General features: G+C 40.5%; 2 protein-coding genes across 19 annotated transcripts in view; one reads left to right on the top strand and one right to left on the bottom strand.

The window, feature by feature from the left end:
• The window catches only part of HABP2 (hyaluronan binding protein 2), a 52,936-nt gene extending 29,781 nt beyond the window's left edge, over positions 1-23,155 (top strand). For 2 of the 18 annotated variants that reach the window (XM_023929863.2, XM_086899174.1), the window contains exons 3-14: positions 3,024-3,152; positions 4,240-4,347; positions 4,725-4,841; positions 5,178-5,297; positions 5,944-6,115; positions 6,518-6,606; positions 6,736-6,967; positions 7,850-7,992; positions 8,339-8,473; positions 9,979-10,124; positions 11,009-11,209; positions 12,794-13,370. In XM_023929863.2, the coding sequence (XP_023785631.2) occupies positions 3,024-3,152; positions 4,240-4,347; positions 4,725-4,841; positions 5,178-5,297; positions 5,944-6,115; positions 6,518-6,606; positions 6,736-6,967; positions 7,850-7,992; positions 8,339-8,473; positions 9,979-10,124; positions 11,009-11,185 (1,568 nt within the window). In that variant the 3' untranslated portion in view covers positions 11,186-11,209; positions 12,794-13,370. Of the gene's footprint in view, positions 1-2,024; positions 2,433-2,506; positions 2,828-3,023; positions 3,153-3,577; positions 3,820-4,239; positions 4,348-4,724; positions 4,842-5,177; positions 5,298-5,943; positions 6,116-6,517; positions 6,607-6,735; positions 6,968-7,849; positions 7,993-8,338; positions 8,474-9,978; positions 10,125-11,008; positions 11,210-12,381; positions 12,627-12,793; positions 13,371-22,501 lie in introns of those variants that run through there. The other 16 variants (XM_086899173.1, XM_086899183.1, XM_086899185.1 and 13 more) reach the window with 16 other exon arrangements.
• Positions 11,805-27,605, bottom strand: part of NRAP (nebulin related anchoring protein) — a 51,803-nt gene continuing 36,002 nt past the window's right edge. Inside the window, exons 27-42 of the mRNA XM_086899170.1 lie at positions 27,404-27,508; positions 26,914-27,021; positions 26,369-26,482; positions 24,864-25,061; positions 23,374-23,478; positions 22,246-22,344; positions 21,320-21,424; positions 20,845-20,952; positions 18,920-19,231; positions 18,030-18,134; positions 17,260-17,358; positions 17,038-17,142; positions 15,409-15,516; positions 14,433-14,744; positions 14,042-14,188; positions 11,805-12,853 (exon numbers count right to left, since the gene is read on the bottom strand). Coding sequence (XP_086755296.1) covers positions 12,752-12,853; positions 14,042-14,188; positions 14,433-14,744; positions 15,409-15,516; positions 17,038-17,142; positions 17,260-17,358; positions 18,030-18,134; positions 18,920-19,231; positions 20,845-20,952; positions 21,320-21,424; positions 22,246-22,344; positions 23,374-23,478; positions 24,864-25,061; positions 26,369-26,482; positions 26,914-27,021; positions 27,404-27,508 — 2,232 coding nt within the window. The 3' untranslated portion in view covers positions 11,805-12,751. The remainder of the gene's footprint in view (positions 12,854-14,041; positions 14,189-14,432; positions 14,745-15,408; positions 15,517-17,037; positions 17,143-17,259; positions 17,359-18,029; positions 18,135-18,919; positions 19,232-20,844; positions 20,953-21,319; positions 21,425-22,245; positions 22,345-23,373; positions 23,479-24,863; positions 25,062-26,368; positions 26,483-26,913; positions 27,022-27,403; positions 27,509-27,605) is intronic.

The raw sequence follows: 27,605 nt of genomic DNA, 5'->3' as shown, positions 1-27,605 counted from the left end.
CTGTTCTCTCCGTAACAGAGAGCCAGTGTAAGCTAATGAACAAGGGGATATTGATCAGAAATCCATTGCTTGATTGACAGCTCTTGGCAATGTGAAAAACTGCAGATGAAAGCTTGCGCAGTTTAAAAGATCACCCAGACCTCAAAGCTGATTTGAAGCTTTAAAAGTCAATCTCTGTCTATCAATTATGGGGGGATTTTTTGTACTACACAGGGGAAAGTTATTCTTTGAAAATTTGCATGCAGGATGTCTAATTTAATTTCATGTAATAGTCACATTTCAGTGACAAATGTCAGATCACTGCTTTTTTTAAGCATGTTAAGGTTTTCCAGCACTTACAAAGAACGAACACTCTGATTTAGTAATATGTTTAAATCAACCAGTGTATCAGACTTTGTGCTTTAATTATGTGCTCAGATAAAAAAGTGTTGTTTTTGCTTTACTAAACCTATGCCTTGTTATGAATAATTAAAAAAATGGGAATGGGAGCACTTCTTAAATAAGAGATGTGGAAGCCAAATAGTTATTTAGTGTCAAAACAGTGATAAATAAGAAGACATCTTTTAGTTTGATATCATATGCCCCAGTGAGAGTTTTCTGGTCTTTGTTTTTCACTGCTTCATGCAGCTGGAGATGACATGGAATAGCTGGGAGATGGAAACATCACTCATGTGACCTGTAGGAGCTGTATCTGTTTCTCAGTTTCATGAAGAGGGAATGAATGGGGAAAGCAGGGACGCTGGTCATTTCTCAGATCTGTTGCACTCTTACATCACCTTGGCTGGTCTCCTGGCCACTAACCTCAGCTTCCTGTCTCCCATATCCACATGGGGCACAGGGTACCCAAAAGGGTTTGCTGATGTCTTCTGAGCCCTTTCCATATGCACACTTAACTCCATGCCTTGGCAATTAAATTTCTTGAAATGGTAATTGCCGGCCCTTGAGGGGATTTCTCAGGATTTCCTGCTTTACCTCAGCCCTGGTTACCTGAAGTTGCCCTCTTTGATGGCTGCTGGGCTCCAAACTGGCCTCGGGTGTGCAATAGCCTCCCCAAAACTGCCCCTTCGGTGCACATGGGAGATTGTGCCCCCAAACCTCTCAGAGCCACCAGAAGCACGTCTTGCAAAATGCAAATTACCTCTTGGCCATCTTGTTTGCAGAAGAGCTGAACTTAAAAATACTTCATAGCATATCAAGTAATTATATAAGTGTTCTTAATAAATGATTAATCTGTTGCTGAGAAATCATGCCAAATAAAAATCAAGTGACAGTAGCATCATTTTTAACAGCACACACTAAGCAGTCTGTTTAAAAACCAGAGTAGATGATTCCACAATGGCTTGGCTATTTGCACTCATTCAAGGCACTTATTTTGATTCAGAAGAATCCTCACCAGCCTCTGTAAAGCATGTTGGCATATTTGCAGTCAGCCTTTCGCAGCCATCACTTCCCTGTTCATCCTTCATAACTTTTAGCAGGTATATTTTTCCATAAAAAGGAATACCCTATCCTTCAGAGAATATCTGTGGAATAAAAGCCAGCATGCCCCTCTAGGATTCAGAAAATAAACAGGGGATACAAAGTCAGACTACTTCAGTCAGTTCCCTCAACCTCAAGTCGTTTGCAAAATCTTCGCTCCAACAAAGTGAACTTGGAGGCTGCATTTCAGGCAAAACTTCCTTTTTGTTTTTCTTCCTTAACTACATCACATTAAATTTAATTTTGTTCAGTGTAGACAATGTCCTTATCTTTCAGCAAGATCCTTCTGTTCCTCAGCAAGGCGTATACTTCTGCAACACTTGCACATAGTCGAGACTCGGCTCCTGTGGAAATAATGAGCTGAGGAAAAGGAGTCTTGACTTGACATAGCAATAAATGAGGTGAAACTTTACTCTATTTTTTTTTTTTTTGGTGAGAAACTACAGTTGGCATGTAGAAAAAAAAAAGGAAAAAAAGACGGTTCTATTTTAATATGAAATATAAAACACCCATTGTACAAACGTGGAATTTCTTTCTTTTTTCAGAAGCAAAGAAAGAATAAAGATAAAGGCTCCAAGTGAATGAATGAGGAGAGAAAACTAAGATAATGCAGTCGATAATCAGTTCAAGGCAGAGCATTATCCACGGGGCCATCAGCCCAGCCCTAGAGGAGAGCTTTATAAAATGTCTCTGTACGTAGCTTAGCTTTGCTCATTACCATAGTTTGTCTTTGAAACACTGGAGTGGCTTCCACTGGCAAGAGTTGTACCTGTGCAAGGAGCTGCCAGTCCACTTTAACCAAAGAACCCCTGGCATGGCTGGCAAAGCCACACTCCCCGCGGGCTCCATGAGGACACTGGCTCCTGTAGGCCACGGGCCAGCACAGGTAGGGCTGGGCTCCTCAGAACGTGTCTGCAGGGCCAGGCCCTTGCTCCTCGAAGGCTGTTGTGTGGGTGAGAAGTCACAAAGTCCTGCAGGTGCCTCTGTTCCCTGCAATTGCTCTCGAGGTGGGATTCTGTGTCCCCGCACACTGTGAGGCCCCTGTGCTGCAGGGGGCCCTGCCTCATCCTGCAGCAACAGTGGCTGTGGTCAGCAAAGCAGATGGACAAAGAAAATCCCTTCTTCCTATAGGAACCTGAATCTCTTTTTGTGCTGGTACCAGCCTCAGCATCCACCCTGTCTGGGGGGCTCCTTGTGCCTTTTTCTGGGGAGCCCTGGCCTGCATCCCCTCTGGGGCATCTTGGTTTTCCCTACGGGAGTCAGCTGGGCAGCCAGAGCCCCAGTGCCACCCTGGAGGGGATGCACCACTGGGGCCAGCTGTGCTCAGGGTGGCCGTGCTGAGCACTAGGTGAGCTCTGCCTATGCCAAGGAAGAGTTGAACAGCATCTTTGCTCCTCAAGATGGTCCCTATACCCACTATACCCATCCCAAATGAACTGAAAGGGAAATGTACTGTCCATCTCAGGAATAACTTCTTTCATAACTTGTCTTCTTCCAGTTTTAATTCCTCTGTTCTTTCACTCTCTCCTCACCCTTCCCTGCAGATGAGGCTGATGACTATGAGAACTACTACTACTATACAGAACCAGAGCAGAACGCCAACCTCCAGCAGGAGCTCTTGGAGGAAATTAGCTGGTTTGAAACATCTTTAGGGGACTTCGCTGTCATGAAAGGTACCTCTCAGGGGTGGGCAGAAAGGCAAGGAAGGGGTAAAATCCCAACCCTGTGCTTGAAGCATGAACGTGGCAGGCCTGGCTGCCAGCCTGCTCTCAAAATGCCTGCATCAAAGGAATGAGTTAGGAGGATCGTTTGCAGTGTTCTTCTTTGTATTTCTCTTGTAAGGATCCTGTGTTTTATCTCCAGGTTTCACAGGATGGATTCTGATCATGCAGAACATTTCTGATTGCTACTACAAAAAAAAGCACAGGCTTATTTGTCTATAGACACTGTAAGATGTAATTGCTGTTTTTCATGGGATATATGTTCTGTATTTATGCTAGGAACCAAATGTAGAGCAGGTGTCTTTTTATTTTTTTTCTTCTTTTATCAGTTGCAGGGGTTTTATTTCCTTTTCTTTTTTTGTTTTGCCAAACTTCAGGAGAACAGGAAAGGATCCTTGAGATTGCCCAGGGGACTCAAAAGGAAGGGCAGGGAAGTTGCCTGTAACATTCCTGAGTTATCCCCTGGTACAAAGCAAGCAGAGCTGACTTTTGGCTGTCTCCAGTACCAATTACTCCTGGCAGCCTGGACTTCAGTGGAGATGTTGAGCACAGTGTAAGGAGCAGCACATGAATGACTTTCAGCAGGTGTCAGCTCCCTTGAGGCAACAGCCACCCAGGGGTATGGTAGAGTCTAATGGTAGTGGATGGCTTTTCTAGGGGATATTTAATGCTGTGTTTCTAACAGGACAATTCCAAATCCACATCACTGAGGATTCAGTGCATGGTGGCAGACAGACAAAGGCAATGCCACAGAGGCAAATCTATCTCTGATCAAGGGGAGAGACTCGCCTCATTACAACTCTGTAACAGGGCAAGGGGAGTAGAGGATCTCTAGACCCAAAGCTATGAGCCACTTCAGCTTGGAATAAACTCTGCAGCAACTCATACCGCTCCCGTGGGTGCTGAGGTGCATAAGCCTAGCACTTGTTACACAGGATGCTGTGCCCAGGAAGACAGACTCCTCAACCACAAAATGCAAGAAGGAAAAGCAGGTGATGAAGGTTGAGAGGCTGAATGATCTCCATCCTTACCTCTGCAGACTCATGCTTCTCCAACCCCTGCAAAAATGGTGGTACGTGTGAGGCCAGAGGAAGTGATTTCAGCTGTCACTGCCCCGCGCCATACAGTGGGGATACATGTGATAAAGGTAATGGCTCTTCTGCTAACCTACACTCCTTATTTTGGCTACTGTTGCAACTTTATAAACCCACTGTTTGCTGAGCAGTCATGTCCATAGTTCTTAGGACATCATCCAGGCCAAAGTCTGCCCAAAGAGTATCCAGTAAAATAAATTTCAAGAGTGCAGAGAGTGCCCTGCAAGGTGGGCAGTGGGGAGATGCTCATTGGTACCACAGATTTTTTTTGCCATAGATACTGTAAACAAGAAGTGAGATCCCAAGTCCACATCTGCCAAATGAAAGCGCCCTTGGAGTGTCAAGGGAATGCATCTGCCCACGACCCCTGCAAGGGCCCTCTTATGCACATACAAATGCTGATGATGTACTTTATATGTATTTTCTACAGTGGAGGACATGTGTCGGGAGAAGAACTGCCACTTTGGTGACTGCCTGATTATATTAACCCCACCGTATTTCAAGTGCAGCTGCAAGCCTCCTTACAAGAGACCCTCCTGCCAGCATGGTGAGCACTCAGCTAGGCACAAATTGGGTGGGAACAGCACCATGGCCAGTCTGCAGTGGGAAATCACCCACTGCAGAGGGTGATCCTGCCCTAGACATGCTGCAGCTCCCATCCATGGGCCTGGACACTGATGAGTTATGCTTGATTTGCAGGGTGGTGGAAATCAAGTGGTTCAGTCACTGGTAAACCCCTAGTGATACGCATTTTACAAGATTTCATGAGAATTCAAAGCCAAAAGGCTGAGTGGGAGGTCTCCCCAGTTTCCACTGGGCATGTGAGTGGCTGTGTAGTGATCAGCACATTGACAAGGCTCTTCTGTGTTTTCCACATTGACAGCATCCAAACAGTGCAGTCCAAACCCTTGCAAAAATGGAGGCACCTGCATACGAAACAGATACAGATCCAAATTCACCTGCAAGTGCCCTGAACAGTTCAGAGGGAGATTCTGCGAGATCGGTACGTCTCAGCCCTGCAGGGGGAGGGGTGAACCTCCAGACAGCCGAGGGCTGGCTTCCCCCTGCAGCCAGACTACCTGATGCTATTCCTGTAGCATCCTGGGTGACTTTCTGTCACTGCTCCAAGAGCCTGACTACAGCGGGACACCAGCTTCCTTGGAGAGAGGGTCAGAGGAAGAGGCTGACTTCTGCAGCCACTGCTGGAAGAGGGACTTGAAAAAGTTCCCATCTTGCTGGTTCCTAAGTGTGCTTTTGCAAGGTCCCACTGGTATATAATAAGTGTGTGTACATCTCCCAGAGGTCACACATGTCACAAAAGGAAGAAATGTTGAGTTTACCTTAAACATTCAAAATCTGATGTAGTAAAGATGCCTGCCCCATTGCCTGTGACTCCCCAGGCTGAGGGGACTGCTTCTGATGGTTGGAATTTGAAATCAATCAGTCCAGAAGGTAGACAGATGTTTGAACATTAATTTCTGGCCTGTGTACAATAAGGAACATAACTACTTGGCCCAGTAGGTTCTTCTGATCCTCTATAAAATAAATGTAGGATAAGGAATAGTCCTTTTTCTGTATTTGAAAGAGGAACCACTTTGAGCAAGGAGCAACACAAAAGTAATTTTCATATGAGCATTGTTTTTCTACAGGACCATATGATTGTTATGAAGAGGACTCCTCTACATATAGAGGAAGAGTGAACCAAGCAGAAAATGGCAGGACCTGCCTGCACTGGAATTCCCACCATCTCTTGGACCAACCTTTTAATGCCTTTATGGAGGATGCTGACTCATATGGCATTGGTGATCACAACTTCTGCAGGTAATATTTTGAGGAAGCAACTGTAGAGGTCTGTATCAATTTGAGAAACTGATGGTTTTAAGATCTCACATCTTTCTAAACACTGTCTGCCCATAAAGCACCAGAATGTTACAGATGTCTTCTCTAACCACACTGATGTGAGGCTTCCAGAGGCTGCCCTCTTTGTTTTGAACCAATCCCACTTTTTTCTTATGGCAAAGATAGGTATGGGAATAGTAATATGGCAGTATTTTATTCCTTGCTCAGGCATCTTCTTTGTCAAATCTTATGAAATATTATCTTTGGACGTTCATCTCCTATATGGGAGCATGTGGCTTCTCTCTAAGAATCCTCAGCTTCTCCACTGGTTTCATGGAGATTTCCCCATTCCCACTTGCTGATTCTCTCAACTGTTCCCCCCAGGAATCCTGATGAGGATGAAAGACCCTGGTGCTACATCAGAAAAAATGAGGAAATAGAGTGGGAATATTGTGATGTTTCACCCTGCTCAGGTAAAGAATTAGAAGCAAGAGATTTGACAGCCTGTAGGCTGTATAGAGCAGCAGGTGACTCCCTGTTTCTTAACGCTTCATGTCTGATATTAACTCTGCATTGTACATCTGCTGTCTCTTCCAATGCAGCTGAAGAGACCCCCACAGAACCCCCTACAGACCCCCCTGAAATATTCCAAACATGTGGACAACCTGAAGTTCGTAGGACAGTCAAGAAGATCTATGGTGGATCCAAGGCTACAGCTGGAAAACATCCCTGGATGGCATCTCTACAGAGACAGACTCCAAATGGAAATGAACATTTCTGTGGTGGAGTGTTAATTAAATCATGCTGGGTTCTTACTGCTGCACACTGCCTTGAGTAGGTGCATGTCCTATCATTAGGGTAGATAAATGTATAAAAATCAGGATGGTTAGTAAAAGCAGCTTGGTATCGAAATTATTTGCAATCAAAATGACTGCCAGGAGTCAAATTGAAAGGAAAATATATATGTGGACTGATAAAGAAATGAACACATACATAAAACTGTTTGTATACTTGAAAATGATGCTTGCTGAAATGACAAACTTAGGTTCCACTCTAATAAAATGAGCCAAAGAAGTTGGGTGAGAGGAAAAAAGGAGGAAAGTAGCAAGATTTTGGAATATGTAAAAGAACTCTATGAAGAACTCAGGGGATATTGGGATGCCATAAACAACATCACACATTACATCAGAATTAAGTTCTTCAAAACAGTCAAAATATCCTCTTAGCTTTAATTTTTTTCTGTGTCAGCTAGCTTAGAATATTACATTTCCTCCGACAATTGCATTGAAACAGTTGGAAACCACCACCCTAGGAAACAGGTAAATTACACACTGGGAATAATTTCAACACAGATGATTTTAAATATTCTCAGAAAATGGCAAGCAGTTCTATTCCCATGACTACATGAGCTGCCACTCGTCATCACTGCCACAGTAATAGACTGTGTGCACATTGCTACTCTGCCCTAAAATGCAAAGAAAAACGTGTACATGCAGCTTTAAATCACTTTATTTCATGATTGCTACAAGTTAAGAGCACATGTATTTTCCAGCACCACTGCATTCCTGTCTAAGCCTTCCTAATGATTTTAGGAAATCTTCTGGACAAGTTTTATGACAGGAAGAAATATCTTGACTTCTTGTTACTTAAAGTGCAGGTTTTCACCACCACTGATAAAAAAATGTCAGTATATTAATGTCTTTTTTTTTTTCCCAGAAACCCAGAAACTAAGATCCAAGTAGCCCTTGGAAAGCAAAACCTCGAGAAGAAAGAGCGTCATGAGCAAATATTTGATGCAGTGCAAATAATTTTGCATGGCGAATACAGAGAGAAGGGTGGTGTCCTATACAATGATATCGGTAAATCCTTCATTTGATACTCACGTGGCTCACCTCTAACCTTTGTTGTTTGAAGTGCCTCTCCCCCACTAAAGTCAATGTAAAATTCTCATTGAGACTATGCTCTGGAAATAATCCAGCCAAATTGTGATCTAGACCCATTTGAATCTTGGGATGTAAATTGTGATGGGCAGGCAGAAGTCACTGCTCAGGAGGAGTCAAACAATGGGAACAGATCCAGCACGGTGGGGCAAATGGAATGTTGGTTTTATGCAGCTTTGCATGGGGCTGCACACACACTGCTAACAATGGTTAGGGATCAAAATTAGCTCCAAATACTTTTTGTTATTGTTTATCTCCTCTCCAGCACTACTTAAACTGCAGCCTGTTGATGGTTACTGTGCAGTGGAAACAAAGTATGTGAAAATAGCATGTGTCCCTGACTTCTTCCTTCCTGCTGGGACTTCCTGCTTCATATCTGGATGGGGCCAGACAGAGACAGGTATTTGTGGGCTAATTGGGTTTTGGTGGGTACTCCAGTGGCAAGGTGGGCTGCTACTTTCAATAGTCATTGCCAGACCCAAATGAGGACTTAGGCACTAGTGAAACCAAGACATGGAATTCAAAAATAAGGTCAGCTAGAACATGCCATGCAAATTACTCATTAGCAGAAATCTCTAGCTCCTAAACCAACCAAACCTGTCAGAGTTCTGATAAGATGTCTGATGCATGATGCCTTTTTTTGCCAGCCATCTGACCCTCCATGTCATGGTTTCATCTGAAGCCAGTTGCAGAAGCAAGGAAGTATCAAGAGAGGCTATTGTATAGTTTGTGTGTTTCAAGACAGGACCAAGAAAGACAGGAACTTTCACATGGTTTTCCAGCCCATTGGGTCAGATAAAGCATTTCAGAAGCAGCATCTGGACCTTCAGATGTACTGAAAAATAATAAAAAAAATCCTAATCTTTTCAAGTTCAACCAGCTCTATCCAAAAACCTTTCTTGCCCACGGTAACTCCTAAGGGGAGAAATTATTATGCTTAAAAAAAGATAATGGAGATTTTCTGAAAAATGCATTTTCTCATGTTCTGTTTGATGTGTTGTTGTGAAGCAGAAGGAAAACCTGTCACTGAGGCTGCAGTAAGTGTCCTGGTGCTTTGTGACTGATACAGCCTGATATGACGCACGGGACTGAATTCTCCCTTATGATATAACTCCCTCTGAAGTCCATAAGACAAGTGTGTTCATTTGATCAGAATGCACCAACAGAATTTAATGGACGTTTTTTTGAAATTTCCAAATAAAAAGTCTCCCTTAAAAAGGCTAAGGGGGATTTTATGGGTTTTTCCCCACAACAAAGAATATCAAGTACCCTCTACGTGTTCGAACTAGATGGCTCCTCCTTTGAGCAGAACTATTATTAGCATTTCAGGAAATCACTGCAGAAATGGAATATTTCCTGAAACTCAAGCAGAACCAAACTTATAAACCACCTTTAATTATCTACAGATGTAGTACTTTGAAACTAAGGCTATTGCCTTTAGATGTCAAGTTATGTCTTTAGATTCACTGTAATTAATCATTGCCTTTAAATATTGTATGATTTTCAGTTTTCATCTGTTTCATTAGCTTGCATGTTAAAGCATCTAGTAGTACCAGTCTGGGAAGTGCTGAGCAGCTCATAGTCCCATGGGGACCTCTGGGAGCTGCAGACAACCAGCACCTTGGAAAAGCAGGATTACACAGAGACAGCTGATTGGAACCAAATTCTGAACACCTGACTTCACTTTTATTCGGGCAACAACTCTGTCCTGAATGAAACTTCAGATCCAAATCGTTAGAAACTTATAGTTTCAGCCAGATAGTTCTTTCCTTCCCAGGCTAGCACTTGCATCCCCCCTGCTTTTCCCCCGTCCCATCTGTCTGCAAAGCAAGATCGTCTTTTGAAGACAGGATGTAACAGGGATGGGAAGAAAGTGACTCCATTTTTTTGGTGCACATCCCATAGATGACCAATCCCATCAGCTGTTAGACGCCAATGTCAAGTTGATTTCGCAGAGGAAATGCAATGAGCCCAAACTACATGATAACACACTGGATGATAGCATGTTTTGTGCAGGAAAACTTCGGAAGCCCGGAATCGATTCTTGTGAGGTCTGTCTGTTACCTTTTCTGTATTTGAACGCTAATTTTTATGTTTAAAGAATCAGGCTGTGCAGAGCTTTGGCAATGTGCTGCATATGTATCTGCTCTCACTTCAGTGTATTTCAACAACCTTTCTGCAGTACACTTTGAGTTGTACATCCTTAGAGCTGATATTGCCACTGTCACCCACAGGCAGATCTGTGGAATCAAGAGACCAGCCTGGAAAGCTTGGCTTCTGAGGCAGTTTGTCATAGTAACCTGAACACTCTCTCTTTTTTTTCTCAGTTTTTTCATGGCCTCTGCCTTGAGTGCCAATTCAAATCTGATTTTCACTACCAGAGCTAAGACTTGCAGGGAATCAGTATTGATGTTTCTTTTCATTACAGCTAACAAAAATGTGAAACAAATTTATACTTACACTGTTGAAAGGAAACAGTTTGAACAACACTTCCTAAGGTGAAAATTACCACAGTAAATCATATTTTTCAACAATATATCATAAAAAAACCAAAAAAAAAAAGAGATCAAGCAACTCAGAATAAGACTATTTTGAGGAGTGAGAGACAGCTTAAGTTTTCATTTATGCCAGGGATCACATCTTTATCTTTCTGAGTTCAGACTAAATTCCTGGCACTTTCACAACACAGAAATTTCATGTGACCTTGTCAGATTTATGTCACAGACTGGAAAAAAAAAAGAAAACTTACATCCAAAAAGTTTGGTATCATTTAGTCACAGAACTGCAAGTCCACTTAGGGGCTAAGCAGCATCTGATGGTACATCTGTTAGGGGAAAAACACCATTATAGCTTCAAAGTCTTGTGATGAGAGAGAATTCTGACCTTAGTTGCTATTTTGCTTCATACTTTGAACATGTGTGTTTTCCTTTATCAGGGAGACTCTGGAGGCCCACTGACATGTGTAGAAAATGGCTCCTACTACACATATGGCCTTGTGAGCTGGGGTGATGGATGTGGGTTAAAAAACAAGCCAGGAGTTTATACCCAGGTGACAAAATTCGCCGGTTGGATTAAAGATGTAATTCAGTCTTCATCAAGGTCACGTCATTAGGAGAGAGTTTTGGAATGACAAATGGTAAGATTGAGAGTTTTACTATTTTTATTAATACTCTAAGTGCCTCATCTCTGACCAAAAATATTACTGATATTTTCTCATGGCCTACATGGAGCATTCCTCATCACCATCTTGAAAATAGCCTTAAGAGTGTTAGCTAGAATGTCAGTGACAGTTTTTCTATTGTGGGCTTTGAAATAAGCCCACATTTTGTAGCTAAACAGATCAGAAAGCAAAGATACTCCATTTCTTCCCCAAACAAGTCAAAGGCCCTGAGACCATGTTTCTAGATCTGAAAGTCATGAAAATTCTCCCAGCTCAGCTGCTGCCAGACATTTCCTCTTCCCCTCACACTCCTGTCTAAGATGTGTTTTTTCTGTACTCATTGGACCCTGGCACCTCAAAGCTATTGATTTGTGCTCTTAAAGCCAGTACCATTTTTCACACACATAAGAATCACCATGTGGCTGAGTTTACAAGATTGCAGCAATTGGAATTTCCTGAGGAGGGAGGATCAGGCAGGACAATTATTTTTAAAAGCCCTTTTGTGCATAAATAACTACAAATTTAATTAGTGATACATTTCAGATTGAAAAAGCAAACAAACCTTCAGTACTAGAATTATCCACTTTATTCCTGACTAGAGAATAATTACATGTTATGCTCCAGATCTACAATGGTTTATATGTGCTTAACCAGTGAGACATAGTAGGACTAAAAGCTGCTAAAAAAATCTGTCTTAGGCCATTGGATAATTTGAGAGTTTTCATAAGATGTATCTGTCAGATTGTGTTAACTTTGCCCAATGATTCTGCACAGAAATTTGAAAAACAAGGGATTGGTATTAAATCAGAATATAAAGAATATTGTTTTTGGAGAGTCAATTTCTTAAAGTAGCAATGTCACTCTCACTTGAATTCCAGGGTTTACAATCTTCTCTAAGCAGCTGCCTAATCTGTCAATAGTTACCCCTATTGCAAAGAGCAATTTTGATTTTTCACTTTGGAAGGTTTGAAAAAAAATGGAAGAACTATTTGTGACCTGAATAGTCTAGAAAGTCCTGATAGTCTAGAAGATTCCCTGATGTCTGCTAGAAGACCTGCCTTTGGCAAGTCAGTGATAACTTTTCCCCCACTGGCCTTTGACTCGTTCATCTCTTAAACCACCTGAATTGTGCTTTTGTACTCTCTTAGGTCAATGGTGCCAATATTCCAGGAACATAAAAATCTCCAAAAATTCAAACATGGAATAAGAGTCACCTGATTTATTCATTACAAATTATTTCATATTCTACCATCTGTAGTACAAAGCTGAGCCTGCCAGTCATCTAGTACTAATTTCATTTACAGCTTTAAATAAATAGCAGAATCTGTAATATATTCAGTGGTAAATCACAAAGTATCCACACAAAAATAAAATGATCAGTTATAAATTGCAATGTTTTGGTTGCTTGTTAAAACAAAAATTCTTAAATGCCATCTATTATGTTTCCCAGAAAACTGGAAAAGCTACAGAATTTGCAGGACAAGGTGAAAATCTATTCATGCTATGTCATGTTTCTGTTTACTTCTGGTAGAGCTGCATTTGCCTTCTCTTGACTTGCAGAATTTCTGAAGCATCAGGGTTGACTCCAGCTTGCTGAGATCCTTCTGTCTCCAACTGGTCCTGTGAAATCATACCCAGAAAAATTGTGAAACCAGCCAGTGGATGGGGAGGGTTTTAACTATTATTCTATAACAACATTTTCATATTCAAAATTACACAGCTGGCAAAAATAATGAGGAAAATCTAAATCACTGTTCTGCACTGAATGAATTTCTGCTGTGGAGTAGTGCAAAAATGGACCTGTTCATGTAAGTTAGATACCTCACATATCAAAGGACTAAATGTGCTCAAGTCCTAGTTTCTATTTTGAACCCTAAATAAAAAGGAAACAGCAAACACCTGAATTGCACATGGATTGCACACCTGTAGGTTTCCCTGGGACCATTATCACACCTTTGACTGAAGAAGATATTACCTATAGTTCCCATTGCCTCCCTTACTCAACCATAGTTCTTATTTCCTGAGTAACTTCAGATGGGAATATAAATCATGGACATGTACTGTTCCTCTTGGTCTGGATTATTGCTTGACTTCTTACCGAAGTTAACAATTAAATAATCAAAGTATTTGAAGTGAAGTACTTCTCTTTTATTGTGGCTGAATGCTTCTTAACTGTAAGGGCTCTGAGATTCCTGCATGGACTTTTGCTCTCTTGTGCAGAGGGGCTGTAGACTGGGACTCATTCCTGTGGAGGCAGGCAGAAAGAAAGCCTGGAAGATCCCTGCTTGCAATATCTTTAACCTTGAGCTGGACAGAGGCAGAGGAGGCTGGAGCATTGCCCCTTTGCAGAAAGCATTCCACAGCACAAACTAAGCTGTTAGGAGCCTATGCTCAGCCTGTCAATACGGCTGCCAGTGGAGATTACACGGCAACACGGATTTACATGGCAACACGTGGATCCTGATGGAATTAGGAAAAGGGAATGGGAGTTGCATAGGGAGTCCTTTCTACCTCTGCTTCTGCTTTCCTCAGAGGTACTGGGACACTTGGAGATCTGACATCATCCACAAGCTGGGGAAAGCACATCCTGACACAACACTGCTGACACTGGTGAATACCCTTCAATGGTTCCTTCAAATTCAGATGTACACTAAGGCACTAAGTTTCATGAGGGAAGCACACATATCCTGTTCAGATAATAGGGAGAACTGTAGACTCCAGGGAGCATTCAAAAGTATTAGACAGGATGTGTGCAAGTCAGGAGCAGAGCTGTTGGGATTTGTGAGAAGAATGGTTTACTCTACTTACAGGTCTGTACTGAGCAGAAGCACGCAGCAATCCCATTTCCCGAAGGTATGCCAGCTCAGCAGCTCTTCTTGCCATTTCAACTTTGTGGGAACCTGGGGGAGTCCAGCCAATGCCTCTGAGCCAGTTCAAGTCAGACCTGTATTTTACCTGAGAGAATGAAACATGCACCAGGATGTATTATTTTGTTGAGCTCTAACTAATTCGCATGACCTGGATATTCAAGAGAAAGGCTATAAAGGAGCAGCAGAGTCAATAATAAACAAATTATTCATTTTTAGCAAGCAGACTGTGGTTCTTTTGAGGTAATTTTGTTGGCAGGTAAGGTTTGCAAAGGAAATTGCACAGATAGCCCCCAGGCCTGAGAAGGACCATGATGCTCAGCCACACTTACGTCACTCTGCAGCTCGTAGGCCTGCTTTGCGTGTTTCACATTTAGCTGCTCAGGGTCACAAGTGTATTGGTGCAGGGGCTGCCTGTAGTTAACATTGCTTGCAAGCTGCTGACTTCTCTTGGCATGGAGGAATCCTGGCTGGTTGAGGTGACTCTGGAACTGTGCCATGTTTAGGGCATAATCACTCCTGTACTGGAGGTCGCTCTGGAGTTTCCCCACTCTGAGGACATGTCTGATTTTGGGATCATCATTTGCACTGAGGAATCCAATCTGCTGGCCTCTGTCTCTCAGGAAGGCTTCTCTGTATTTGTACTGCAGGAAGTGCAGAGATAAATCTCATTTTCACATTCAAATTACCTTCAAATTCTGTTATGAAATAACTTATCCTCTCCTGGCTATCAATCATGTTTCCTGTAGTGCACAAAGACCAAGGGTTTGTTTGATATCAAACTACATCTCCTAATCTAACAAGACACTTTAGAAGAATTACCTTTGTGCTCATTTTTAAAGAAGTGCAAAGACTTAGGGGGCCCAAAATGCTCATCTCTCAAAAGTAATCAGAGATCCCCCTACTGTTGCACTCTTGGGTACACACAATACACAGCTCAACCAATGAAGCTCCTCCATCTTTAGCTTTCTTGCCAGCTGTGGTCTTCTTTGTTCAAAGATAACCCACTTTATCCTAGACCATGCTTTAACTATTTATAGTCTAGTGCCTATTTTATTTGATTAAATCATAATATGTCTTCTTCCCAAGAAAAACTCTTGGGACATAAGACAGAACAGTCTGGTATTGGACATTATTAATGGTAGCCTTTAGTAGGAAATCTTTGCACTTAACCAGCACTTTGTTTCATTGGATCACCAATTTTCCACACCAGAACAAAGTTCACACATGTCAGACTTCACCCATTTTTACAGAGTGGGGTGGCATGGGAAGAGGGTTGAGAAGTGTTTGAAACAGAGAAATTCTTACATCACTAGCAATCTCTCTTGAAGCCTTTGCTGTCTGGAATGGGATGGCGTCAATCCTAAAATCATAGCCAGATGCCCTTGACTGTTCCCAAGATGTTTTATACAATTTCTGTGTTGAAAAGAGAAGAACAAAACAGTCATTTCCCCCTGCAGTTTCTTAAACGCAGTCCCATAACTACAATAATAAATGTTTTATCCTACTGGGCTTATTTGTATCAAGAGTCATCAGTACCATCTCCAAGGTTTTGATCCAGTTCTATAGCACTTCAACTTCTTTTCTATTCACCATAATGATAAAATGCCTCATCTGAAAAGTGCCACCAGGGTTTCCTTTTGTACTTGAATGTGGTTGTTTTTGATGTGATTTAATTTCTATTAGAAACTGTGATGCATCAGTCACATCAATATTGCATTGATATTGCCCTTATTCTCTCTTTTGATGCATCCACTCACAGTGTCTTGGGTTTCCTGGCATCATAATTTCAATACCAGTTATTTCAAGCTTTTCAAATGATCCTCGTCTCTATCCCCAGCCACATGTGGCTTCATTAACTCATGTGGAATAACAGCCGGTTCTAACATATTTAATGTGACTTTGAGGATGTGAATCACATTTACATCCTGAAGAGAAATTGCTCTAGATTTGGTTCTTCTTCCATTAGTAGCTTTCTTAAAATAGCTTCCAGTCTGTAGGTCCTACTACACAGACATGGTATCTTAGCCGACCCTTTTGGCTTTCTGATTTTATTCATTTGCTTTTTGTAAGTCTTTGATTCACCCCTTCTGGGGTTTGTGACCATACAAAAAGAAGTACAAAATCCACTCCACATTTTAAGATAATCTTCTGTTTCACTGGTGAAAGTAGTGCTAGGTGGTGATAAATTTGAAAGTAAACTGAGATGCCAGACATCCTGCAAGCCAGCCAAGGCAGAAGCAATGTAAGCATCACTGTACACCCTGCTAACAGGGCTGACCTTTCATTTGTGTGCAGCCCTTGTACACAATATTTGCCTTTTTACATTTTCCTCTATTACTTCAAAAACTTAATTTCTACTTGTTTCTTTCACCTGTCTCAAAGCTCCTTACAAACTAAGGTCATTCTGACCCTCCAGGTAAAGAGAACAGCTATTTATTCAGCAAACAGGACATTAGGAATAGACTGAGTTCCTCTATGTGAGATAATGTGGGAACAAATTCTCTTTAAACAAATTCCACTCACTGATTCAGTTACATCCAGATTGATGACAACTATGCCTAAGGGATCAGTTCAACACAGTGCTGCAACTTCAGAAAGGTAGAATATATAGTCTAGGAAAGAGGACTCTCCCTCCTCCCTCACCCAAACAAAACCAAAAAGATTTTAATTTGTAACTAATCATATCTATAATGAAGGTTTGAAATCCTTAATAATAGCTTACTGCCCTAGAAAATTCAATGAATGCTCCAAAGGAAAATTAGCAGACTTTTCCCGATTCCTCCAGCCCAAACCTAGCAACCTGTTGGCTGTTCACTTCCTCTGGCTTCTTTTAGTTTTGGTCAGGCTCAGAGAACTTGGCTTCTACATACATGAAAGCTTTTATTCCCAAACAAGTTTACCAAGTCAGCTCCCCAGAGGAGAAGGTTTACTTACATCACTGATGTACAGTGCATTCTGGCGGGCTCGGATAAAATCAGGATGATCAGGAGGCAGGGTGTACCTGTGCCTGCCTTCGGAACCTCCGGCCTTGTACAGTCTCTGTGGGGCCAAAAGTCATTGAGTGCAGATGATACTGGAGCAATGTCAAGATCAACTCTTTTCTGCATTATGGTACAGCAAAAGTTAAGATCAGTTATACATTAGAATGAAACTTACATCATTGCACTGGAGGTAGCTGTTTTTGGCATGAATCAAACTTGGAGAGTCAACCACAGCAGTGAACTTCAGACTTTCTGGCTTTTGACGGTAGTTTATCTGAGAGGGGCAGGAAGCAACAAAAACAAACAAAGGAAGAAAAAACCCACAAGATGTTTCTGTTAATGATATATGACAATTCCAAGAGTGTGATAACTGGGGTAAAACATAAAAGACATTTTTCCTGAAGCCGCTGTTCTGCTTTAGTCTCAGTTGCTCTTTTAGCTAGGGACTGGGGATGCCTTTGTATCAGGCACCAAACTTTTTTGTGTGTGTGTCTATGTGTGTGTATGCACAAAGGACTTCCCACTAAAAATTCACATGCAAAAAGCTTTTGAACACTACACTTTTGACAGCTCATAATTTTTCTCCATTAATGCATGATATTGAGCAGGCAAATGTCCCTTCAGTGTGGTTGTCAGTGCTGTATCTTTCTATACAACTTCCATAACCACCTGCTTAGAATTTCATAATGGAGTTTCCTGCATTTATTTATTGCTACATGTTTTGCTTATACTCTTGTGTTTCATTTGGAATGGAAAATATTCAGCAGGTGTCACACAGTGGACTTGCGTCTCCCGTACTTCTTCTTGGTAACTTACACCTTGTATAAACAGGCTCCCACATCAAAAGGAAATGATAAGCTACATTCGTAAGTGTCATGTAACGAGGAGCCTTGATGGTAAACAATTCCTACAGACTTGCTATCCCATGAAAGATTTATCAGTTACCTCACTGATGAGCTCTCCAGCCTTCTTTACACTTTCTATCTGCGGAGATCTCAGAGCCATCCAACCAACTCCTTTCATGAAGTTCAGGTCTGATTTATAGCGATGCTGTTAAAAATTAAAATCGTTAACTATCAGTTTTGTATCCACAGCTATTAAGGTTTTTTAAAAAACTCCCTGGTTCATACTCACATTTTGAGGTTTTTCATTTGCCATGCACATATCAGATCGTAAAGCCAAACTGTTTGCATTTGTTCGTTCCACCAGGAATTAAATAATGTATCATATGCAAGTTACAAGAGAAGGCCCCACGAGTGAATTAGTATGACTCAAAGCAGCAAGTAATAACCTGTTTGTACTGGGCGTAAAAAAACCTCTTTTGAAATAATTTTATGAGGTGAGTTCAAGTCAGGAATACTAATTATTTTATCTGGTTCATGGTTCCTCGTTAACCCCATTTCTAGGAGGACACATTACTCTTTCTTTACTCACATTAAAGGCTTGCTTTTGCTTCCTAATCTATTGAAGAAAATCAGGCAGACCCAATAAAAAGTGAAAGTCAGAAAAGTGCCTGCAATCCCAACAATCCTGACTTCACTTCAGAGTCATGGTATCTCACTGTGTGACTTTAATCCAATCATCCATTTTTCACTTTTGTTCTCCCCTCTATGTTAAAAGGATGTGACAACCAACTAGCTCATGTGCGCTGTACATTACTCTACTTAGCAGTGAGGGTATCAGGCAAAACCTTCATCATCATTTGTCTGGACTCCTGACTTGGGGGTTCTAAAGGCAAGAGCCAAGCACTGAGGTTCTCCCTCACATCCTATCCCATCCCTCTCTAGGCAGGCTCAGGAGCACATGCTGGTAATCTTCCAAAAGAAAGATTTTACCTCACTCTGTAGCATGTGGGCTCTTTTGGCCCACTTCATCTTCATGTCTTCCGGGAGTGCTGTAAATTCATGGAGTCTCTTTCTGTAGTCTTGGTCACTCGCTAAGGCCTGGGCTTTCCTGGCATGGACAAGATTGACCATGTCCATGGGCAGATGAAACTGAGACCACACGTCTTGGGATCCCTTCTTGTACTCTTGTTCACTCTGTAATTTGGCAGCATGCAAGCAGTGCAGCAGCCTGGCGTCATCCAGAACACTTCTGGCACCAATGCATTTTCCTCTCTCCATCACAAAATTGTGTTTATATTGGTACTAAAAATTTTAGAAAAAGGGTAAAAGTGAAAATGTGCCAAATTTAGACCAGCTATTCCAGATAACTAATTTAAGATAAAATACTGAAACATCTATGTTTTCTGTAAAACCAGTCAAGGTATGCAGCACTAGAAGGCAATTGTTTGAATATCTCATTGCTGTCAAATTTGAATACCACAGGAGCTGCAACATTAAAGTTAAGTGCATCTCATTGCATTTTCTGAGTATGCCTAAAACATTGATCATGTTTAGCTTCAAATAATGTATTTTATTATCTCTCTGAGAATTTTATTTCTATCACTAGGAATGAGAATGTGAGAGAAACAACCAAAAGACAGAAGAAAAAAAATCTGTACAAAAGCAAAACACTGTGCACTCTGTAGCCTTCAGATTTACAAATGCCACCCAGCTATTTTAAAGAGTAAATTCAGTTTTCCTGGAAAGAATAAGAACCAGCAATTCCTCATTCTCATTTTAGCTGGGACTATGACTCTCCCTGTGATCTTGCATTTATCCTCTCTGTGAAATAGTGATGATGAGGATAATGCTTATTTATACAGCATCAACAGGGTGCTTAGAACTTTAAAGGGAAGGCCTGGGCCCTGAAGAGTTCATAATGTAGTTGAAATGGGATAATAACACTTATCTACCACACAAGAGAGTTGCAGGGATTAAATTACAGCATCTAATGTTTATAAAGTGCTTCCAAGATGAAGGGCCAAATTCAGATTTGTTGTAAGTGGATGTAATTCTATTATGGATTTGTACCCTCTAGAGAAGATCTGAAGCTGTAACCAAAAGTACTCTGCAAAATATGGTTAAGTACATATTATAAATTACAACTAGAAATGGTTGCTTCATTAAACAAACACATGTGAAATATATTAATATTTTATCACATTAGAGATGAAGTATGCAACAAAATACTACACAAAATGAAGACTTTTTCCATCTTCCTGGAATTTATTAAAAATCTTGTGAAGGAGGGATGAACTTAGGCTTTCTAAGAAATGGGTACCATACATATAACATACAACAATCCAAATAATGGGAGATTTATAAGAGTAAGATGACTTGTTTTCTCTATTTTAGAAGTTAAGGGGATACATATTTACAGAAATTTGCACTGATTTTCACTTCCTAACCCGACCAGGAGATTAGGAGTTCCTAATCAGGTAACTCCTGATTTTTGGAGATTCAAAGAACCTTCAGCTTTTTCTAACTTCATTTCAATTTGGAAACACTAAACACTTCCAAAAGTCTGCCCAAAACAGAGTGGACAGACTTAGTGGGCACTTTGTAATATGAGGAGCTAAAAGACTGAAAAAGAGCAGAATCCCTGCTTTTTTTCTGTTTGCAAATACTTTAATTCATTTGCTATTTCCCACTGGAAGATGTTTAACCTGGCTTGGTTCCCGATTAGCAGCGATTCTTCCTCTCCTTTTTTTTCCTAATTCACACAAAGAATCTCATTCATAAGTAATATATTCTGTCTCACACTTGTCTCACATGGTTATGGAGTTGCTTTAATTCAGTAAAATCTGCTTTAGACATTGTTTTACATGAAGTTAACAGAAATTAGGCAAGAAGGGAGGTTGAATCATTCAACTCACATCACTGGCAATTTCTCTGGAGGCCCTGGCAGTCTGGAACGGGAGTGCTTCCATTGTCAGCTTGTAGCCTTGAGCACGTAGATTATGCCAAGATTCTCTGTATTTTGCCTAAAGTAGGAAAGGCACATGTAGACTGCTGCTTTACTTTTAAATGCACAAAGGAACAAACAAAGGAACCATCTTTCATTTGTTATTCTGTGTTACAGTCTCATTCTTTATAATCAAAGGATTTTTTTTTTTAAATTATCTTTGGGAAATCCTACTAACTCAGACAAAACATGTCTCGTTCTTTATGTAGATTTAATTTACTCACAACCGTACATATGCTAATGGAGATAAATATCATTATAATCAAATAGGAGAAAGCATAAATAGAATAGACCTCAAATTTCCTCTGCTTATCCATCTTCCTTGCCACTGAACAATTCATCCTGCATCTGAAATAGGTTGCAAGAAATACAGAGCAAATTCTTACATCACTGAGGTTGGCTGCATTTATTCTTGCCCGTGTAAACTCTGGCAGACCCAGCGTTGGTGTGTAGTGATGCCGACTGTCCTCTCCTGCTGCTTTATACAGGCGCTAGGAAAGAGATCAAAGAGACAACTGAAATTCATTTTCTCTCTTGTTTCAATTATACAACAGCAGTACTTAAGTTGTTAATGATTGTGACAACTGTAGTCAGCCATCATTGAAAACAGCTGAGTAGATCATTGAAATTGCAAAGTTTTTTTTCTGGACATAAAGATGTGGGGCTTTTGCTGGGCATGAAGGACATTTACACTAATTTTTATAAATATATGATGATGCCCAAACCACTATGTTCTCAGCCTTGCATTGCTACATTCTAAGTAGGGCAAAAGTAGACCTAAGAATGTCAAGGGCATCATGAATGTGTGTGAAATAAAAAGGCAAGTATTTCTGGTAGACTGGGCATATTTTCTAGCTTGAATATTTTCTTCAGGTTGTTATATATTATTTTGATAATATTTTTATAGGTTGTGTCTTGTTTTAAGAATTTAGAAAAGTGGGGTTTTTTTCTAAAAAAGAAAAGGCTCTTTGGGAAGCCCTCAAAGGTGATCCATACTATGCAAATGAGCTCCCTCTAGAACACCCCACAGTCCTGAATTTTGAGTCCTTTTCATGCAAAAAACTTGATAATAGAACTCTGTTGTATGGATACTATGTGAGCTTTTTGAAAGAAATTGAATTGAACATGGTATTAAATGTTTGGAAACAGAAAAAAAAAATTATCTAACTTTCAAAAAGCACAAATCAGTGATGCTTTCACTTTTTTTGATGCATTTTGCTTTCAGAACAGTGTTGTCTCTTTCCCAGCTCTCCATCCCCAGCTTGCTGCATTTTGAAAAGCGTATTTTCTGATTCACGTTAGGAGAGCCTACCTCATTAGCAATCATATTGCTGAATTTTGCATGAAGGAGGCCAGGAGAGTCTGTCACCGATGTGTACTTGAAGGAATGTGGCTGCTGACGATATTTACTCTGAGTTCACACACAAAGAAAAATGAGCAGAATAAGTAAATTGCCTTGTCAAATAAGGGATTTTTTTCCAGTTCCAATGGTCTAGTACTGCTTCTTGTGCTTAAAACTCTAGTTTGTCTATTAATCCTTAGACTAATTTACCTTTTGCTATTCTGAGTTAGGTGCATTCAAGTCTCACAGGGGAAATGAAAAGTAAATAAGGAATAAGACGTGAAAGATGCTGCTGTGCTGAATATGCTGAAAACAGTAATGAGGTTATTTCATCCCTTGGTGTCATTAACCCAGGGTAGTGGAATTACAGCAAAGGCAATGCAGTCCAGAGAGAGAAGGAGCTGCACAAGTCCACTGGATTTTTTCATGAGAAAAAAAAAGATTTCACCTGGCCTGTTTCCTGATGTCTGAATTGTGAATAAAACAACTATGAGAACACTGCAAGTAGGGATTTGTTCCCTAGAACACAACTCCTACTTTTCCCTACTTCACATCTATGTGAATATGGGCAAAAGATGCAAGATTTGAAACTAGGAGAGACTGTACAAAGAGAACATGAAAGATGAAAGTCCAGTTACAGAGAGAACAATAACATACAAAAAAACAATAGCACACAAAAACAGTAGAAGAAAAACAGACTGACTGTGAAGTAGTAGAGATGAGGACCCTGTAATATTCTGGGCACTGCGCAGCTCATTCCATATTTGGAGAAATAGTACAAGGTACTTATTACAGATAGGCATAGCTTTATTTTTAGCTGAAAAAGCCCATTCAAATTCCTAAATAAATAGCATAAAATAACCACCTCCTGGGTCTCGAACACTGGAGAAAAGACTTGAAAAATAAGTTAACAAAGTTTGCAAAGCCTAAAATTCCATCAGGTTCACCCATCTGCAGTTAGGACACGAGTGGAATGATCAAACGCAAGGGGAGGGAGTCTGGCATTATCCAGTGAGTCACTTTGCCAGCCCAGTCTAATAGAAAGACATCTGGCAAACTCTTGTTCATAGTGGAGAAATCAAAACCCTCTTTTGTTACCTCACTGATGAGTTCAGAAGCTTTCTTCTTTCCTTCAATCTCCAGGGCCCCTGGGGTAATACATCCAACGCCTCGCATAAAGTTCATGTCAGAACGATACAAATTCTAAGGAAAACCAAGCAGAAGTAATTACAAGTTTGCATTTGAGATGCCCTATATTTATTCACCCAAAAATATACAATAAATCCATTAAAATTAGTATCTACCACAGAGAGTTTGTACACATTGCCCTAAGATCTTGTGTTTATGGATGTGTCTGTGTGAATACAGCCCTAACAGATCTACAGCACCGATGCAGGATTCTGAGGACTGCTGAGGCTCATGAACACCAAATCCTGCTTCAACTCCCAACTTCATTTGTAACCTCAGGAAAAACTTTTCTAGGTACATGAATTTTCTTCATATATAATACATAAATCACAGCTAGATCTTATTGATTTATAAATGTACATTAAATAAGACCAGTATTTAAGAACATCCTTTCTCTTTTAAGTAAGATAAACTGCAAACAAATTAGCCTTGATTTTTAACAGTTCTGAATGGTCATAATATAAGCAAAGAACACTAACAAAAAGTAGCACTGAACTACTGCATATACTTCATTAAAACATTTTCCAGACCACCAAACCTAGCAGTGACTCCCTGAAAATATTAATTTCTCAAAAATTACCAATAGGTTCCTGATGAATAGATTATAACAATATTATTTCATTTGATAATGAGAAGGATGAGGAGTAGAATGGATGGAAACCTGCCTTAGAATCTCTGATTTTGTGTGTTTCACCCAAATTAAGGTAACACAACTGGCATCTGATGTTGCACTAGTTTGGGCACAGTCTGTCCCCTCTAAGTCTGTTGGCTGAAAGTGTTAAGGTGATATACAGTAGCATTTTGTGGCCAGGTATGTTTTTAAGATACAGCCCCTCCTGAGGTCTGCAGGGGCAGTGTGATCTATGAAAAGCCCTTTGCTCAAGGCTCTGCCTACAGATCTGTAAGGCATTATTTAGTTAATTTTACTCAAGACTAGGTAGGGAGTTAAGCTTATCCTTAGAATTTAAGTAGCTATATCCTGGGCTGGAGTTTGTAAGTGTCTTACAAATCAAATCTGTCTTGTGAGAGTACACATGAAATTTCACCCAGATCCAAACCAAGTTGTAAATACCAGTTGGTAAAGGGTTTGCATGGTTAGAAAGACCTTAAAAAGGGTATTTTTACCAATCATCCTCACTTGCAAACCCTTCCCTACCCAATCATCAAAGACTACTGGACTTTATCTCTGGTGTATCATGGTCAACACATTGTTCCACTGCCCAGTAAGATAAATGTCTCATTCCATGTAATCAAGGGGGAACAGCCATTGTTTATTCCTCAGCTGCTGCTCAATCACATGCTGCCAGCTGCCATGAGTTGGAGCAGGACTGTCTTGCACCAGAGCCAGCAGAGAAATATCCCTGGACATTTTTCAATTACCAATTCCAATTTGCAATTACCTCACTCTGCAGTTTGTGGGCGTTCTTGGCGCAGCGCAGCCTCACGTCGTCAGTCAAAGCCGTGTACTGGTGGAGCAGCTGCCTGTATTCCTGCTCACTCACCAGCAACTGGGCTCTCCTGGCATGGACCAACTGTATCATATCCAGTGGCAGGTGGAAGTGAGACTTTGTGTCCTCAAAACCTTGCTTGTATTTCACCTATCAAATGAGAAACAGATCACATAGATATCACAGCAAAATAATTAAAATTCAGGTTTTGATCAGAAGAGACGTTCCTCATATTTCTTCCATTTTGCAGTATAAATTATTCTTTTTAAAATAAGTTCCCTAACTTGTTTAACCATACTGTGAAAGATCAATAATTATAATTAGAGTATGTGGCAGCCTGTTCTTCATCAAAAAGTAGCCATCTATATTATGTTGAATTAAGATGAGATTAGTTAGTTTCTTCTTAAAACTTGATACATTGAATCTATAAAATTCAGCAAACCGGCAAGAGAAGTCCTAATTCACTTCATTTTTAGAAAGTGCCACACAAAGAAGCAGCTGCTGCCTGAGTAAAACATGCAAGCAGCCTTATTTATATTAGAATTAGAACAAACTCTTGGGTCAAAATATTTGTTGATTTGGCCAGTTTAGTTTCATAATATTAGGCTAATATTTAGTGCTGGGTTGTTCTTTTTTTTTTTTTCTACTTCTTGTCTCTGTCCAGGAGAAGAACAGTGCAGAAATCTTTTTCATTTTTCACATTTCTCAGTCAGATTATACAAATTTGGTATGTTCAGGCTGTTCATCAGGATAATGAACATCCACAGTTATTGGTGGTCATCAAATGACTTAGGGTAACCTGACAGATGTATGAATCCTTCAGACACTTTCTATTACCTGTTTGTCTGAGCCTGCCATTACTACAAGACCAGCACTTCTGAGAACCATGAACACCCTCTCATATATTTCACTTCTTTCTGGATCAAACCACAGTCTTCAAAATGCACTGAAAAGTCACAATTCTTATAAGCAAATAACAAATTATGTGATTCTTAGCGCATGTCAAGACCAGGTGGGAACATGGTCTTTCCCCAGCCAAAAAAGTCCAACTTGAAATTCCACAAACTCATTCATCCTTTGGTCTTTCAGAAAAAAAATAAATTGAAAATAAACACTGAATAACTAATTTAATTTACTTGCTAATTCTCAATTATACCTGCCTCTGAGTGGTGCTTTCACAGAGTAAAATATTCTGTGATAGGCAGCAGTGGTATGAAGCAGGGGAGTGTGCTAGAACACAGGCTTCTTTTACAGTCAAATTAATGTTACTGTAAATAACGTAGAAGGATGGCAAGGATATCACGATTATATTAAAATATCTGGAAAGTGGGACAGAAAGCCCTAAGTTTTAAATAAGTAGGCTATTCCACAGCTAGTCCACAGGTAAATGCATCTTCCTTGATGAACTGCTCCGTTAGGAAATCAATTCAAGAATGCCATCTTTCCCTTGTACTTACATCACTCTGCAGAGATGTTGCATGGACTGAATGAGCAATATGAATGTCACCATCCAGGCCACACGAGCCAGCCATCTGCCCTTTCATTTTCTGAAAAGCCTCCTTATATTTGTGCTAAAAAGGAAGTAGGAAGAGAAAGGTGAATAGGAGTAAAGAGAATTATTAGTCCAGTTGTTAAAATCTGAATGAAAGTGTTTTCATAATACAGTACATTCTGACAGTATTCTGTGTGAAAATAAATCTGAATGAAGTTTTAATGGGTTCTAGGAAGACCTCACCCAACTGCAATCTCTGTGACTGTCCAGTCACTGCAGCAGGTAAACTGCTCATCTTTGCTTTCACAAACCTGCCTTTGTTTATTTACCAATAACCCCTCACTGTGGCTGCACCTCCAAAAGCACCACTAACTAGTCCAAGGCCAGATGTCTCCCAGATGCAGAGCTGGCTGGACATGCTGTTTCCATCAAGAGCCACTCAGCAGGGCAGATACAGCCTGGAGTGTCTGACATGCCCCACTGGACAATATCAGCAGTACGTTCACGTACATCACTTATGATTGCACCCGAAGCCTTTGCTGCCTGGAAGGGGATGGCATCCAGTTTCAGCTGATAGCCACCATCCTTCATCCTTCTCCAGGACTCCTTGTAACGAGCCTAGGAAATATGGAACAGAAGTAAAGAAGAGTTGCTGTTCAGAGGGTTGACATCACAGCATTATTGAGACCCTAGAAATGTTTCCACATGAGTTTCATTCTGTTCTGAAGCAGAGGGCAAACACAAATGAAACTGGCAATGCACAACAGGAATTATTGCAAGACAAATGTCCATTATAAAAGACTATTTGCTTGTTCATTTTCTAAAGTAGGTGAAGTTGGATAAGAAGTTTGGTTTTCCACATTACTTCAGAAATATTTAGACCATAGAATGATCATATACTGGGGAAAGGAAAAAACGTATGATTTCCTGTTTTGAACAAACAGAGAAGCACTATCAACATTCCCACTTTCCTCTAAAATATTAAAGGTCAGGTTTATACCTCACTGATGTTCATAGCATTTAATTTGGCCTGAAGGATTTCAGGAAGATCTGTCGTTGGTGTATACTGATGTTTTATACTCTCTCCATGCTCCTTGTACAGCCTCTGCAAACAGAGATGAATTTCAGTAGCAAGTACTCTCTAAATGTTCAATCATTAGTTCAAACAAAAACATTAACAATTAAGTTTATGGAAAGCAAAC

Source organism: Cyanistes caeruleus, chromosome 8 (genome assembly GCF_971803275.1).
Source record: "Cyanistes caeruleus chromosome 8, bCyaCae1.hap1.1, whole genome shotgun sequence".
In the NCBI taxonomy this organism is placed as follows: domain Eukaryota; kingdom Metazoa; phylum Chordata; class Aves; order Passeriformes; family Paridae; genus Cyanistes; species Cyanistes caeruleus.
This window is presented reverse-complemented; position numbering and strand designations above follow the sequence as displayed.